This window comes from Bradysia coprophila, unplaced genomic scaffold (genome assembly GCF_014529535.1).
Source record: "Bradysia coprophila strain Holo2 unplaced genomic scaffold, BU_Bcop_v1 contig_24, whole genome shotgun sequence".
NCBI lineage: Eukaryota > Metazoa > Arthropoda > Insecta > Diptera > Sciaridae > Bradysia > Bradysia coprophila.
In genome coordinates this window covers 5,364,487-5,381,187 of record NW_023503501.1, presented here as the reverse complement: position 1 = coordinate 5,381,187, position 16,701 = coordinate 5,364,487, and the positions used below count along the sequence as shown (strand labels likewise).

At 36.6% G+C, this 16,701-nt stretch overlaps 2 protein-coding genes across 7 annotated transcripts; one reads left to right on the top strand and one right to left on the bottom strand.

Annotated features, from left to right (window-relative positions):
- Nucleotides 1-376: 376 nt before the first annotated feature.
- LOC119078153 lies at nucleotides 377-7,964 on the bottom strand. Its single transcript, XM_037185627.1, has 2 exons — nucleotides 7,845-7,964; nucleotides 377-1,797 (listed from the first exon to the last, which is right to left on the bottom strand). Exon 2 carries the CDS (start codon nucleotides 1,781-1,783, stop codon nucleotides 377-379), a length of 1,407 nt encoding a protein of 468 aa, XP_037041522.1. The 5' UTR covers nucleotides 1,784-1,797; nucleotides 7,845-7,964.
- LOC119078066 lies at nucleotides 7,363-14,857 on the top strand. 6 transcript variants are annotated; one of them, XM_037185510.1, is made up of 10 exons: nucleotides 7,363-7,378; nucleotides 11,602-11,907; nucleotides 12,331-12,438; nucleotides 12,590-12,743; nucleotides 12,823-13,010; nucleotides 13,062-13,486; nucleotides 13,548-13,660; nucleotides 13,723-13,904; nucleotides 13,970-14,148; nucleotides 14,216-14,857. In XM_037185510.1, the coding sequence occupies exons 2-10, from the start codon at nucleotides 11,780-11,782 to the stop codon at nucleotides 14,791-14,793; spliced, it is 2,055 nt and encodes a 684-aa protein (XP_037041405.1). In that variant the 5' UTR covers nucleotides 7,363-7,378; nucleotides 11,602-11,779; the 3' UTR covers nucleotides 14,794-14,857. The 6 variants fall into 6 exon arrangements, with proteins under 6 accessions (XP_037041405.1, XP_037041404.1, XP_037041403.1 ...); XM_037185509.1 differs by lacking the exon at nucleotides 7,363-7,378 and adding an exon at nucleotides 7,408-7,533; XM_037185508.1 differs by lacking the exon at nucleotides 7,363-7,378 and adding an exon at nucleotides 7,429-7,830 and having other exon boundaries at nucleotides 11,619-11,907.
- The last annotated feature ends 1,844 nt before the right edge of the window (nucleotides 14,858-16,701 follow it).

Here is a 16,701-nt window from a genome sequence, read left to right as displayed (position 1 = left end):
AATACCCTCTCTAGCAAACACACTTCATTTTGCCGCTGTCAAAATACCACCTTATTACTTTGTTCGTAGTATCATACACTGTTGACTAATTTCTAATTTTACATGTAACAGTAACATGCAAAGGCTACGTAACATTTTTACCACCCTGATAAATGCTAGGTTATTAGAGGTTGTATACATACCGACGCATTGATGGTGAAATGATGAAAGCATGCAGTATTGCAGTATTGAAACTTTTTCACGGTGAGCAGACTATAGTTCCTTGTAAAAGGGTAATAACAGATATTTTTTTTGCTATTTAAAATAAGTCGCTATGGATCTGGACCAAAGAAAAATCTGAACGTAGTCCTTAACCGAAAAGCATTTTCTTAGATTTTCATTTCCTCAATATTCTCTGCACCTGAACAATAAGTTTTTTCTTCAGATTTTCAACTCGCGTCTGTACCTTGTTCCAAATTATTTCACAAACAAACACAATTCCACTGCCAATCCAACCGATCCATAGAAGAATCAGTTCATTGTTGTCTGTTTCTTTATCAGCAGTTTTGAAGAAACGATTCAATTCCCTCAGTTCATCAATGGATTCATCGTCCTCGGCCTTGTACCATTTCTCGATCAATCCAGCACTTTGCAGACGATGAACTACGTCATTTACTCGGTCGATAAAAGGAAATCGGCTGGATATTTGATATATTGAATAGAATGTGTCAAAAGTCAAACCAGTTACCAAATGGTAGGCTTTCAAACCCAATTGCTTCTGGGCTTCTAAATATATTTGAGCCTGATTGCCGTATACAAAAAATGCAACGGAATCGTTGAAATAATCGGCCTCGTCCTGAAAACTTTTCCGAATCATTTTGTCCTGCCATCCACCATGTTGGGAGACCAGTTCAAGCATTTCCTTTGTTTGACTTGACCAGAAAAGACTGGTATCTTCGATAATGGGTACTGATGACTCGTATAGGTCTTCGAGTGAGTTTATTTGACGCTCGTACAATGGCAAAGTAAGATAGCTCTGAAATACCGACAAAACACCGTTCATTACAATCAATCCGACGAAGGTCAATGGTACAATCACAAGAAGTTCTGCGCAACTAAGCTGGGCGTAATTGATGGTGTCGTTGTCGTTCATTAGCAGGTTCACGACGTCAACAACTTTTTGTAAAAGAAAAACTTTCTTCGTTTTCAAAAACGCATTGATGGTTAGGAGGAGCGATGCTGCTATAATTGCAATAGAAGTCAAAATGAAAATGACTTTCCACGTTGCATTTTGTATGTATCCCATAATTCCCGACCGTTGCTTAGCATGTGGAACCAACAATACTATAGTGCCCATTTTATGTGGATAACATCGTACTTTTGTTCCTTCTATGCGGATATGGTGTGACTCGTGCATGAAAAAATCAAAGGGACTCTCTTCCCCGGTCTCATATAATCTTTTGGATTGAACATCTTTTCGAGATAATCCAATTGTCGTATACGACGCGTTTAAGGCTTTCTTGATTTCTATCCAAAATTGAAGATCGAACGCATCTAATCCCAAATAACTCATCAAAGCGATACCAATAGGATGTCTCCGATAGTTTGGCATTTTGCTAGGAAAATAATTCTGAAGAAAGTCACTTCCCGTCAAATTAATCAAATGAAATGTCCCAAACGGATCGAATCGGAAAACGTTGAATGACGGCGACGTAACGCTATCAATGCTTTCATAAAATGTACAAAATATGTTCACAATTCCAACACTCCAGCTCCATTGAAATAATTCCTCTACCATAACCATAGACGTTGCGTTGCCTGTGAAAAATATCCCAATTTTTACATTAACATGGAGCATTCGAATCGCCTTCACTCTAGCCAACAGTGACTCATTATTTCGAAATTGTGAGGGTTCTATGACTACAATTAGAAACGTATCTCCGGTAACCGACTTCAGTCTAGCGACTTGTGTACCATTGACATCGGGATGGTTGTCTTGATCGAAATCGAAAACATAAACTGTCTGTGGAGTAAAACTATTACCAGCATTGTCATCCTTGTCTAGATAGTTCTTAGTTAAAGAGTCCAGGAAGAAAATGTTGTGATCGAAGCCGAAAAAGACATTCAGTCGATTGATTAGCAACACTTCATGATACTGATGCTGGCCCTGAACCATTGCTAGTAGTAATAATATCAGTATAAAGGGAATCATACTCATTGAATTCGTTCAACCACCCGATTAATACTAGTGGTTTGCTGAATGTTTCTTGAAATTGGATGAGTTTTAATTTTCTAAATGGAAAACACAAATTGACACCGGACTGATGGATTGCATCAACAATTCATAATGCAATTGAATTCAGTGCAATTCGTTTATTTCACCGTCATTAAAAATTGCAATTTAATTTAATTTACAATTCCCAGTTCAAGGATTTCACACAACCGATGAAATTATGTCATTAAATCCGAAAACTGGGTTTCCTAGACATGTTCGATAATAATTCATTGGATAAAGTATCGATTATTTCCGTAGAATCAATATCAATCGAAAGTTTTTTTGTCGATAATCGGCAAATATCGACTGATATTCGATTATCAGTCGATATTCTTCGATTATCGATAAAACATTCTATTGATATTGTATCGCGATTATTTGGAAATTATATCATCATATTTTTCCGAGGGGTAAATCACTGATTTTATGACAAGGATTATATAGGATTATGCGGGATTATATGATTATTTGGTGATTATATTGGATTATATGAGAAAGTGATTACCCCCTCGTATTTTTCATCGAACTAGGTCTTCTTATTTTTCTTCCATTTTTCCTATTGGTATTATGATTACCTAGATTTCCCTGTGGAAAAATTAAGATGAAGGAAAGACAGAATTGAGAAGAAGGATAGACAAGATTACTATAATGAAAGACACAAAAGGAGGAAATGAGCGAAGATGGATGGGTAACGAGTAATTTCGCGCCGCGCGAGATTACACATATTATAGTGGAATTTCGCGCCCATACATTTTTCAATGGCTAACTTGATTTAGAGAATTTTTACGAGTACCTGGCGATAAATTGGCGGTAGATTCAGTTGAGTATCAGGCACATAAATTTTGGAGATGCGAATTTTATTCTAACACCCTAGAGCTTTGTATCAGGGATACCGGTATCCTTAGAAAGTGTGGATTTTCCTTTTACAAAACGTTAGGATACCGGTATCCCAACTGAGATACACATATTTTGCATCAAGGATACCCGTTGCGAGATTCCTACCAGCAAGAAGTTCCTTATGGGCGCGAAATTACACTAATAAAGTAGGAATTTCGCGTGGCGCGAGATTCCTACTTTAATAGTGTAATTTCGCGCCCATACGGCACGAAATTACTACTAGCCGTGTGATCTATCAAAGATTTTTCAGAAGATACTCGGCACACGCACAGAATTAGGAAACCACCAGAAAACTAGTGCGTGTAAATCGTTTTACACACAAAATTCTTATCAAAAATAACATTTACAAAGTACCTACTTAATGTTGATGATTACATTAACGAATTATGATTTATTTATTGTTCCTTCAGTTAATATGGGTACATGTTGAACATAATAATATGAAAATATTGTTTGTGTGTAATTTAACTACCACATTGGGGGTGTCGTCGTAATTGAGGTTTCATGAATTTTAATAATATAATAACAACACTTGGCTACCCATTGAAATTGATAAGCTCATTATTCAAATGTGGTAAAGTGATTAGGCAAATAGATTGAGGATTCTATCTGATTATGAACGGCTATGCCATTTATTATCGACAGCGTCAACAAAAATAAGCAACAATCTCTGCGGTTGCAACGGTCTCAAATCACGACAGAGTAAAGTTAACCAGGCAGTAGCGCTGGCGCTGGTTTGACTGGGGACTAGCACAGACTAGAAAAATTTTCACCCACACAGTCAACAAAATTTTCTGTCTGAGCCACAGATAGGTGATCGAGATCAATTGAGCTGTAATTTGAACTCAGGAGGTCCACATACCAACCGCCGACCGGATCGGTGTATTTTCATTTTCATATATTTGAGTGGGTTACGCCTGCACGCAGACGTGACTGGGACGAACGGAGGTGTGTTCCATATTCAGGGCACCAAGACCATTCCAACGCACTATGTCACCATCTGTGTACATGACCTGTGTTGCCTAGTGATTATAATTCAAAATGCAATTCAATTCAGTGCAACTCGTTTATTTCACCGTCATTAAAAATTGCAATTTAATTGTATGTACAATTCCATGTGTAGAGATTCAGTTCACGGGTTTCATTTCAACAATTGTGTCAATACCTCCGCAAAATGGGCTGCTAGGAATCTCGCGCCACGTCATTCACAATAATGGACAAAATGACACATTTCGTATAAGGAAAATGTCACTTTGTGGGTTATTGTGAATGACGTGGCGCGAAATTCCTCAACACCAAAAAATGTGCTATATTTCCCGTTATTCTCGAAAGCGACTGTTGATTTAATTAAACCTCCTTATATTCCTCACTTCCAAAAAGTCGTCCTTGCATGTATTGTTCATAAACCTCATAGACATTAACACTCGTCCACTATATCTCACTCATGCTTTCACCAGCTTGTTAGCTGGTGGTGTCTATAATAATTACGTTTGAACCGTATTTCACTTTGGAAAAATGAAGAAGAAGGAAAGACAGGATTTAGGATGAATAAATTTCTCAAATTGCATCCGCATCAACTCTCACACATCACGGCCGGACTAGCTCGAATCTTTCGGCCAGTATTACAAAATATTCTTATCAAAAATTACATCTACCATCGTGATGATTATATACAACGCACTTCAAGCAAAAGTGCTTCGAGGGACAACTGCCAAATAGAGTATTATTTTGTGTGAAAAACTTCCAAATTTTTTTACAGTTGCAAAATTTGTTCGATACACTGTCCACTTTCAGTACTCGATGTAATACCACTCATGCTTGAACTGTCTTTTTATATATAAACAAATTATGATTCAACAAAAGTTCCTCCAGTTAATATACTACATACCCGACACAATCCTTGTAAACGTTTTACAAATCGAATAAATTTCAAGAGTACAACATAATCGTAGGAAAATAATGTTAACATGTAATTAAAGTATGTAATTTAACTACCACAATGGACGTGACGTCCTAATTGCTTTCAGGAAATTAAATATAATAACAACACTTGGCGTCCTATGGATAAGCTCAATATTTTAACATGGTAAAGTGTTCATGTATATGGATGGATAGATCTGATTAGGAACGGCTATGCCATTTGCTATTTATTACAGTGACGACTAAAATAAGCCACACTTTGGTTGCAAAGGTCTTACACTGGCAGAGGTCCCACTCAAAGTTTTGTCGCGACGCAAGTCCTTCATATTCTAATTACAAACTGTTGCACATCCATTCGATCGAATACAGAAATGTGAATGTTCCGAACAACTTGTCCTACGCAGGACAGTAGGGCAAGTGGGGCGAATTTCTAAAAAGTAGGACAAAGTAGGAACGTAGGACATTGTGGAAGCGCTGCGGCTGGTGAACTGCATTTTAGCCGCGCTTTAACATTCATATGTAGTCGCATGCCTCTACACATTACACACCAAAATATGTCTTCAGTTGTTCATTCGTTATCTGTATTGGACGTGACAATATTTTCAAAAAATAATTCCGTCCGTTAAAAAAACTCAGAACCAGATTTTTTACCCACACACATTTCATTCACGGACTGATATCTATAATATAAAGTTTAATATTTTTTTGTTTGTCTTTCTATAGTCGGAGCACAGATGAAGTTCTACAGACTTGAAACTTGGCAAACCGACTACTGAGGAAAAGTGGTGGAAAAAAACTGAAAAACTGAGGAAAAACTCGTTTTTTTTTCATTTTCATGCGTTGTACTTTGCAAGAAAGTACTTTGCATCGAGTTGCATACAACGTTTTATGCCACAGAGGCATCTAAAGTTTGCAAATTTTGTTCATTATGATGCTGAGTGGCATAAATCATGTCCGGAGCGATAGCGGAGGACTTGACGCAGTCTAATCCCAAAAAAAAGAACGAAGAATTTTTTTTGAGACGCGTCAACTATGTATAGCCGAACATTTCAGTTTCTACCCTTTGGTATTTATCACCACAAAACTGAAATATTCTCGCTCATATTCATCATTAAAAAAATTTGAATTAAAAAAACGAAAATTTTACCAAAAAAATCTGCGTCGCAAAGTGATGTTCAGGAACAGACTTACAAGAAAATTTTCGTTGTGTTCAGTCAAATTATTTTTGGTAAAAATTATTTGACAGATGATGAGGAAAACTAAGCCAGCTTGTTTGAACTAATTGGGTGTACAATTTAATTTTTGCATAACGAAGCTGAAAACGTCAACTCTAGCGATATCATTCATTTTAGAAATTACACTACAAAGACTGCGTCACACGAAGAGATTTTGTTGGGATAGTGTTTATGGAAAACTTATTTTCGATTAATGAAAATAGTAAGGAGAAAATTTAATTTAATTTAATAACAGTTTTGACTGTTGCTTTCCGCACATTAGTGTAATACTCAATTACGACACAATTTTTTTTCTTCTTTATTTGTTTCAGTTGTATGAGTGAACAAATGTTAAAATGACATCAGTGCCAGCTTTTTAACTCCAGGTGTAACTCTATAAGGGTGATGTTTGAAAGCGGCTCTTTGTAAACTATCTGCATTACTATAAAATGTATTTTGTTTTACAAATGCTTCTTTAAAGTTCCATGTTTTAAACGGGAGCATAAGCTCCTTATGTTCCATGTTGTAAAAGGAAGCATAATGCTATTTCCGAGTAGATGTTGTATTCAATTTGTACTCGTCTGCGAATAGACTCACAATTGACTATTCGCACACGAGTGTGAATAATCACTTCGTAACGTTTTTTTGAAGCATGTTTAAGGAAAATTTTCTTTTTGACGCAAAATAATTTTGAGAGGAAATACAAATCGATTGAAATTATAGTAACGCCGAGCGAAGCCGGGGATACTCCACTAGCGCATAATTCACAATAAAAATCAAATAAAAAAATTAAATTGATGCGCGTTACTAATATTCAATTGTTCATGTAAATGTATGTATACACAATGGAAAGTGCATGAGTTCAAAATAACATTGAGAGCACGAAAAGAATACAAAAAAAAACATTTGCAACCGCGTTTTGCGCACATGCTTTTCGCCATGTCTCTCATCATATGGTGTTTGTACACACGGTACGGTACGGAGAACATTACCCACGGTATACACACTGCGAATGTAGTATACATCCAATTGTTGTTTCTTCAATTTTCCGTTTAGCTGAAAGAGAGAATTCGTATAAATTATATCGTGGCTGGTATTCCCCCGATCCTTTATAGCTTAATAAGAGACAGTGCATTACAGTTCCTTGTGACTCATAGTCGTGTTAAATAGAAGAAAAAATCGCTAGTTTTGCGAATATATAATAAACTCTCTGCCGGCCCGGTGGTGATGGTTTTATATATAATTTCTGTTCTGTAAATATTTAACTTAACCCAAGGCTAAATAGTTGTTCAATCAACAGTCAAATCTTCTAAAATTATATCGGCAAAAGTGTGCCGTGAAGAGAATCGCGAAACGTAAAAGAAATCGATTTACTAAGAATAGATTTTTCAGTGCAAGCGCTATCATCTGTGGCTTCATTGATACATTGTGTCTTTGCCAAATTTTTGTGTACGGTCAACTTATTACAATTTAAGTGCGTGGCATTCAACGATCCATTATTCAGTGAATTATCGACCGGATAAGAAAGAAAATAAAAAAAAAAACGTTTACTAACTTACCTAATCATATTATTTATGTGGTCATGTGTGCCTCAAACACACTGAAAACTATTGTGCATGGTTGTTAATTGAAACGTTTCATCGGTTTCGTTTATTGGCACTATATAGTGTGGATTCTCGGTTTGTGTTATGTGAAAGTATGAAACGCTTTTCGGCTACACACAATAATGCAAAATGAACGTAATATATTCCGTCACCAGATATATAATTGAAAAGACGGATCATCATTCAATATTTAGGGAATATATGACACGCCCTTGTTGGGGGAAAAAAACGGAAAAAAAATTTTCATTCAAAACTTGTTTGAATGTTTTAGAGGATTTATCGATTTTCACTTTCTGTGCCAGTTTTATGCGCACACATGGTGAGCTTTGACAGTATCTGCAAAAAGTCCGACTATCAGAGAAAACATTCTGATGAAATTATCACTTTGATGATAAATTAAAATCCTGTCTGAACGCCAAAATCATACTTTAATTTCATTTGGCATCCAATTCCAATCAAAATATGAGTAATAAGATCCATCGTTATCGCTGCAAAACCTCCATATATAACGAATAAAAAATTATCTCATTCTCCAAATGTGCATTCGATTTTAAATAAATCTCTCGCAAAAAGAAACAATCTCCCTAGCAACGCTCTCATACTCAGCTATGTAATCGAGGCATGTTTGTTTTTCACCGCGATATAATATAAATATTGCCGGCAGTTGTAGTGTTATTGCTTAGTCGGGTATCAAATATATCGAAATTATGTTGGTGGAAAATATAAAAATAAAATAATTTATTGTGTCGTTTAGTATATATACTTAGCTGTTTCAAAAATAATTGCCAGCTGAACGGAATTCGAACTTTTGTAAATATTTTGTTGTAGGTAACAGATAAGTTTTTCAATTTCAAACGTTGAACATTTTTCATGAATTTAAGTCAACTTTTTTACTATCGCTAAACTAACACTTTTTAGCTTTGTTCTTCAAAATGATAATTTATTACCATAATATATTACACGTCAGAACTTGTGTTCCATTATGTTTTCATATAGTAAGACAGGTCAGCTATGAATAATTATGTTCAAATGGTTAAAAAAAGAAGAATTTTCGTTGTGCTGCACGTTCGGGAATTTCTAAGCACTTATGACTAGACCGCTTTCCATCTGTAGATTGCACTTTGCTCTTATGTGATTTTGTCAATTACGAGTTCAATGTTACAAAATCATGACTGTCTCGTGAAAGGACCGGTAGCAACGACTGATGATGTACAGTCCTATACTGTTCTGGGACCACTACCGTGTCTATGGCCGAAAACAGTGTCTTTGCTTCGGTGACTAATTTCACCAAAGTCACTTCACGTGAATGATGGGTTAAGGGAAGAGGAGGTAAAACGTATCGAATCTACTACTCCTTTAGATCGAAGATCGAAGACATGCAAAATCTTTTCACTCATTTTTCAAACATTCGAAATTGCATTGTGTGGTGCATTTATTAGTATTAAGGAGTGGTGTGTCAACCAAGACTGTAAACTTCGGGGAGAAGCCACGCAGATGCAGATCTTCTATTAAAATGGCGTGATCCCTTAAAAGTTTACAGTTTACATTTGATTTGATCACATTTGGAAATTATTTTAAAATTGCAACTTTATTTTGAATTGGAATTAAGGGGACGGGACATTCATAAATGATGTTCGTGACTTTTTTAACATTTATGACCTCTTCACTCTGTTCGCGTTTTTCGAATATCTATAATATGGCGTTTACCCAAGGTAGATATAGTGTGGAGGTAATGCCATTCAGATGCTTTCTATCCCGTTTATGGTTTTTAACCAGTCACATACAGCTATTCATCTATTATCGACAATAGATGATAATATGGTCCTTTATATTGTAAAATGCATGTTATAAAAATTAAAGTACAAGATTCGAAATCAACCGATTAAAGATACTTTGATCGATGGAAGTGATAGACCCGATAACAATACTGGTCATATGCTTGCCGTCTGTAACAGGTTAAGGAAGGGAGAAGATGACGTTTGTAGCGAACTTTGGTGTAACCGCACTTCTGATTCGGTTATATATGACATTACCTCCACTCTATATAGATCTCCTCGGTTTGCGAAACTGATGACAGCCCAGTGCAGTGGATTACTTTGACGATTTTGTGTACAAACTGATCACAGCCTAGGGATGGGAGACGTTCAAAATTATCGATAATATCAATCGAAAGAAATTATCGATATTCGATTAATCATATCGTTATCGATATTTTGGTAATTATCGATAATTATCAAAATATCGAAATTCGATAATTATCAAAATATCGATATTTTGATATTTATCTAAAAATTTATGATAATATACCGGTATATCGGAATATATCGATAAATATCGGATTTTCGGGCCGAAATATCGGTATATCGAATTATCGATATTTTTTTGATAATTTTCGATAAAAAAGTCGATAATTATCGATTATCGATAATCGATAATTATCGATAATCATTATCATTATCGCCCATGCCTACAGCCAACCTCGCAAAAGCTGAATATTATTTAAATTCCTGCAAATTCCTGTTCTGAAAGAACCTTGAATGCAATGTCAACAAATTTTAGACATTTTTTCAAGCAATTCATCGTTTTCATTTTCCTTAACTTCAAATATAATCATTTCACTGTTACTAAAAGTATTTAATTCAGTTTTCCATTAGCTTTTTCTATGTTAAATGTTTTCTTTAAAATATTTTAAAATCTACCCTTCTTTGCGAAGTTGGCTCTGTTTAGTTCACTCCGTTCGGCCTACAACTCGCGAAATCGCCTAAAATTAATCACGCAAATCAGGTGACAAATGACTAATACCTTGACCAAACCCGTTAAGTAAACATTTATTCATTATTGTTAACATCAGTAACCTTCCTTTCAGTAGTCTTTCTAATGTCATCGCCGGTATCAACCTTTACATTACAAAAGCTCACGAAGAAAATTGATAAAATTTGTTAGAACGGTAGACTATGCAGTGGAGCTGATTGTAAATCCAAAAGAAAGGTTTTCAAAAGAAAATTCAGACAATTTCGTGCAGGTTCTCCAAACTTCTCCCCGTCGAAAATTTCGGAAATTTTGACCACTGACGTGTCAGTGTTACAAGTATAATTATCGAATCTGTACTTCTTTTGATGCAATATAGGTTTGTTCCAAGTAACTGTAAACACGAACTTTGACAGCACGAACGACAACGATTTCATCCCAGAGATGAACATAAAAACCCAAACGTCAATAAATTCCTTTGCAAGTTTTTCGTTAAAATTTTCGTCAAACTCAAAGTTGAGGTTGACATTTCGAAATGGCCTTGGAGCAAACCAAGGACAAACTGTTCGCAAAAGCGTTGAGGTTATGGCTCTATGAATGCTCTCGTTCGTTTTCGGCTTGTCAAAAATCGTTTTTACCGTACGATGTAACCTTCTTGATTTCAGCCAGTACCAGTAAAAACATTTTCATTTTTTCCCAAAGTTTCCCCCTTCTTACCATCAACATTTTCCCATATTGTTCCAAAAACACTTTTCGGAAAAACGTAGGAATTTTTTTTTAATATTCAGCTGTAACAATCATTTTGTAGACTGTTGTAGACTGATACGATGAGATCGAGAGTCTCGAGGTCACAATGAGCACAATTCTCTCCTTTTCGTTTCAACGTTTAACAAGCATCGCAAGACACTCTGCATCATAACACTCTGTATAGCTGTCCGTAAAGGGTTTGTTTACTTTCATACAGAACACCAAACCATCGAGAAAATTATTCCATATAAACCGTGACTGATAACGTTCCTCGCAAACGAAGGGAAAAAAGTGCAAACCAAACAATATGCATACTTAGCACCAACGCATACAATTGCATGCATCAGAAACAACATTCCATATGGTCCAGTATGTAATTAAATAATTAGCAACAAATGAAAATGATAAAACTACGACGGATATCGAAATATCATGTCGGTGGTGTAATTGCTATAGCCGCTTTGTATTTCATTGTGGTTATGCTAGGTGAACCGAAAGAGTACACGGACAACAAATTGAAATTGTAAGTTTTAGTAGCTAGTTCTCGAGTTTTTCTATTTTTGCTTTATGCTTAATTGCAATTTATATGTGTTTCGTGTTGATAATGGTAACGATATGGGTGGGGGTATGGTCACACAATATTGTATTATGACAGTTAAACCTCCTAATTGGGGTAAAATGTTGCCGAGCGAATGATAGTAATCTGTTACAATAACATTGGTGTTTAACACGGTTGACTGCAGCCTCGACGTCGTTCATTCGATTTCATTCGCAAAATGTTATTAAAATTTTCACAGTGTCTACTTAGCCCATGGGCATTTGTCCAGGGCTCTCTAACCTGATTTTTGTTGTCAAGGGAAATGGTTTTACATTATTGTACGCACACAACTGTATTACCGGTTGATGTATAAACGACAGAGAGAATTTAAAAAAAATTTACCCGCAGAGCTTCCATTCGCAAATGGTCTCGCAAAAGGTTTCTGAATAGCTCAAACTCACCCAAATTACAAGCTTCTCCTACGAACGTTGGGAAATCGAATTACACAGAAATTCGGTAACTAAAAATTTCGAAAAGTTTCAATTCTGAGCACGCTGAAAAATAATGCCCAGGGGCGAGAGGGCTCTGAACTTGCAGGTTCAGTTATATTGTTCAGTGCCTCAGATCTTACACAAGAATTTAACTTTTGAAATTCTTCCAATTGCAGAGAAATAGTTGAAAATTTGATTCATTCAAACGACAATCAGCAGTCATGCCGAATACCACACACGGACATTTATGCACCCGAAATGATGAAATTCATCAAAGATGATGATCCACTCATTGACTGTGGAACAGAAGAAGATTGGGTGTCATGCACAGTAAGAACTAGGAACACTTTGTCTGGAATGACCGTGAAGACTAAACTCGAAACGAAAAACTTCTTTTCTCTCTTCACAGAAATCTATTTGCTTTATTCGGAGCAATGTAATTGCTAAACTAGGAACAATTGTCTGTGATTTTGCTGATATATTCAGAATTGACGACTATACTATTAGATATGGTGAACCGGTGCGCTCCAGTACCATGTACATTTTACGGAGATCTGATTTTGCTAAAGCCAAATGTTGGACCGAAAATTCAGAATAGTAAGTTCAGTCGTTGTCTCTCGAAATCTCTCTAAACCAATCTCTTTACAGCTCGTGGTCCGGCATTATTTATGGAATCCGTCGCGTATTGAAACGGGATCAAATCTACCACCACGATCCCACGAACATCAATGTGCTCATGTACGGATTCGACTCGCTGAGCAAAAATGCCTTTATACGGAAATTACCGAAAACCTACGACTACCTGACACAGCATCTGAAAGGTGATGTACTTCAAGGATACAATATCGTTGGTGATGGAACGCCGCAAGCTCTGATACCCATTTTGACTGGTTTTACCGAATTGGAATTGCCCGAGACACGGAAACGCATGAAAGGTTCGAAATCGGTGAACGTTTATCCAATGATTTGGTCGGAATACGAGCGTAGCGGGTATGTTACATCGTTTAACGAAGATGTTCCACACATTGGAACGTTTTCTTATCGATTGAACGGATTCGATCAGCAACCAACAGGTAGTGAAGCTTTTCCGGCTATGCAAAGCAATTTTTCTTTAAATGTCTTCAAACTTACCAGATCATTACATGCGAACGTTCTACTTGGCCATCGATCCTGAACTGGCAAACTACAAAAAATTGTGTGTCGGTAGTCAGCCCCGACATAACGTGATGTTAGACTATACCAAAGAGGTAAGTGGTCAAGCCATCGAATAATTACCCAACGTCGTGTTGTATTCTTTGTCGGTTTTCAGTTCATGCAATCGTACACCGTCAAACCTCGTTTCGTATTTAGTTTCCATGGCGAATTGTCTCACGATTCGATCAATTTAATTGGTGTGGCTGATAACGATATTAAGAATTGGCTGACCGATCTACAGTCCAGTGGCGTATTGAATTCCACCATTTTAATTTTAATGTCCGATCATGGTAATAGGTTGGTTGGATAAACGATTTTCGACTCATGAGACCGTATTGTAATGAGACTTTCATCTAACATAGATTCGCTGCCGTTAGGAATACGCTCCAAGGAAAGTTGGAGGAACGTCTGCCATTCTTTAGCTTCGTGTTTCCGGAATGGTTCAAGACAAAGCACAGTCGGCAGTATCAGAATTTTCGCGATAATTTGAATACGCTTAGCACACCGTTTGATGTACATGCCACATTAGAGGATATTTTAAGTAAATTGAAAATGATACTGATTCGTCCAACTTTGTCATCGACATTAACGAATTCTTCTTCCCATAGGACTGCAGTCGACTTCATTCGACAAAATCAAGAAACCCATGCCAAAGACTCGCTCTATATCACTATTCGACAAAATACCAAAGAACCGTTCCTGTGCTGACGCCTATATAGAACCACATTGGTGTGTCTGCATGAATTGGCACCAAATAAACGACACCCAAAACGAATTTGTACTCCGGGCAGCCAGATCAGTCATCGATGCCATCAACCATTTCACAGAAAAGGACCAAGACAAATGTGCCCGATTATATCTGCACGAGATCAAATGGGCCGCCAAACTGGCACCGCACGACAATTTGATGCGCTTCAAGCAGAATAAGGATGTCGACGGATTTCTGGCCGATCTGACGTCGAAAACGAAAGTTTCGTCGGAGATGTACCAAGTGAAAATTGTGGTGAAGCCGGGAAAGTCGATATTCGAAGCGAGTGTGTTACACGATCTGAACGAAAATGTTTTTCGTGTGAAAATGTCGGATATATCGCGAGTGAATAAGTACGGTTCGCAGGCCGAGTGTATTTTGGATACGGATCCTGAGTTGAGGAAATATTGTTATTGTAAGGAGCGACACATCGACTAGTGATTTAATAGATGTGACCATTTTGTTTAAAAACTTTTTGGATATGAAGGCCTTTTTTAGTTTTTAAATGCATTGCTTTCAATTGGCTGTAAACTAAGTTACCGACACTGTCTGTGGAATTTACGAATTTTATTTTTGTTATAATTTGCTCATTTGCAATGCTGCATTTAACAAGCATTGAGCTTTATTAAGTCTTTTTCTTCGGGTCAGCGCTTTAATATTGTTTAGAAAAACAAATGAATTTATGTGGTGAAAAGAGAAAGAAATATTTTCAAAAATAAATGGAGACATCAAATTTTCACTCGAATTTTTAATCAATTTTGTCATTATATGGGTAACTCCAGGGTTAATTGCGTTACAAACTTCGTCATTTCTGAGGCATAAAGTGAGCTATGTTTTGCGGTAACAAACCAGTTTTCTAATACTCGGACACCCAACAAGAATTGGAATTTTTAGCCTGCGAAGTGTGACTTGTGTGATCGAAGAAGTCGGCGGTTAGTTGCGTTACACGTTTCTGACTTTTCGAAATATTTTTACCAAATTTAAACTGATTTCGGAAAACTTTTTTGTCCTGAAAGCTATGGTCAAGGCGCGCAGTTTAAGTCCAATATGAGGTTGGTAGCCAAAAATTTGTGGGAGATGTGTCTATAAAAGTGATAATTTTCGGTGGTCATTAATAGCCAGAATTTTTTTTTTTTTGAAATTGGTGGTTGTTGCCCCACAGAAAATGTTGCTTTGACTCAAAACCGTTTAAAAAAATGGTTACAAAATTTTTCGAGATAACATCGACGAGTCAAAATTCGAGGATGACACTTATCACCACTGAGAAGCTGATTTCACCTACTTCACTCACCCAACTAACCTGATCGAGCCAAAGTAATTTTTCTCATGAAGTCGTATGCTGTAGCTTTCGAATGACACCGATCTTTTTATATGAAAAAATGTAATTTTGGCAACGTTTGGGTCGAGGTGATTTCACCTTACTTCGAAGCAGAAAGAACCAAAAATCTTCTAAAAATTTAATTTCGTGTCATTTGGTGCAAATGTGGAATTATAGCGTTTGTTTCTACAGGGAAACAAGTTTACAGAATATCTTGGAAAGTCGAATACAAACAAACACTTTTTGGTCATATCTCCCCGAGACGTTATGTTAATGACCTCAGATTGGTGTCAAACTACGCGTCTTGTCAATAGCTTTCAAAAAAAACGAGCCATCAGAACAGTCGGAGCGTTTGCTGCGACTGAGCCCCGTACAAACCCGTATATCTATTGCGTTCGTGACCCTAGTGCGTCTGTCACCCTACTTTGATCGTAAGCCTATTGCGCCGGTTAATGTAGTTAAAGTAAAATTATTATGTAATATGTACATCTTACAAATTGCGCATAGCGCAATTACGAAGCCCCGTACGACGTTCCTTTCAAATGAAACAAAAATTTCAAATCGCCCTAAAATTTTATTTTTTTGAAGGGCCTAGTATCGGCCTCAGTCCGAGGACCCAAATTTATTTTTTTTTCAACTACATTCTATTCGGCCTTTGATTACCTCCCAAATAAAACAAAAATTACGAAAAACGGATGAAATTTGCTCGAGTTATATGTAAAATACACATAGGGCCCTAGTAGTGGCCTTAGTCCAAGGACCCAAATTTAATTTTTTTTCAACAACATTCTATTCGGCCTTTGATTACCTTCCAAATGAAACAAAAATTACGAAAAACGGATGAAATATACTCGAGTTATATGTGAAATACACATAGGGCCCTAGTAGCGGCCTTAGGCCAAGGACCCAAATTTAATTTTTTTTCAACAACATTCTATTCGGCATTCGATTACCTTCCAAATCAAACAAAAATTACGAAAAACGAATGAAATTTACTCGAGTTCTATGTAAAATACAAATAGGGCCCT

What these genes read in the sequence shown, in the direction of transcription:
- LOC119078153 (XM_037185627.1), bottom strand. Translation starts at nt 1,783, where the DNA reads ATGGTTATGGTAGAGGAATTATTTCAATGGAGCTGGAGTGTTGGAATT.
- LOC119078066 (XM_037185510.1), top strand. Translation starts at nt 11,780, where the DNA reads ATGAAAATGATAAAACTACGACGGATATCGAAATATCATGTCGGTGGT. An exon ending in AAGATTGGGTGTCATGCACA is followed by an intron (nt 12,744 to 12,822) that starts GTAAGAACTAGG and finishes CTCTCTTCACAG; the next exon opens with AAATCTATTTGCTTTATTCG. An exon ending in ATGTCCGATCATGGTAATAG is followed by an intron (nt 13,905 to 13,969) that starts GTTGGTTGGATA and finishes CATCTAACATAG; the next exon opens with ATTCGCTGCCGTTAGGAATA.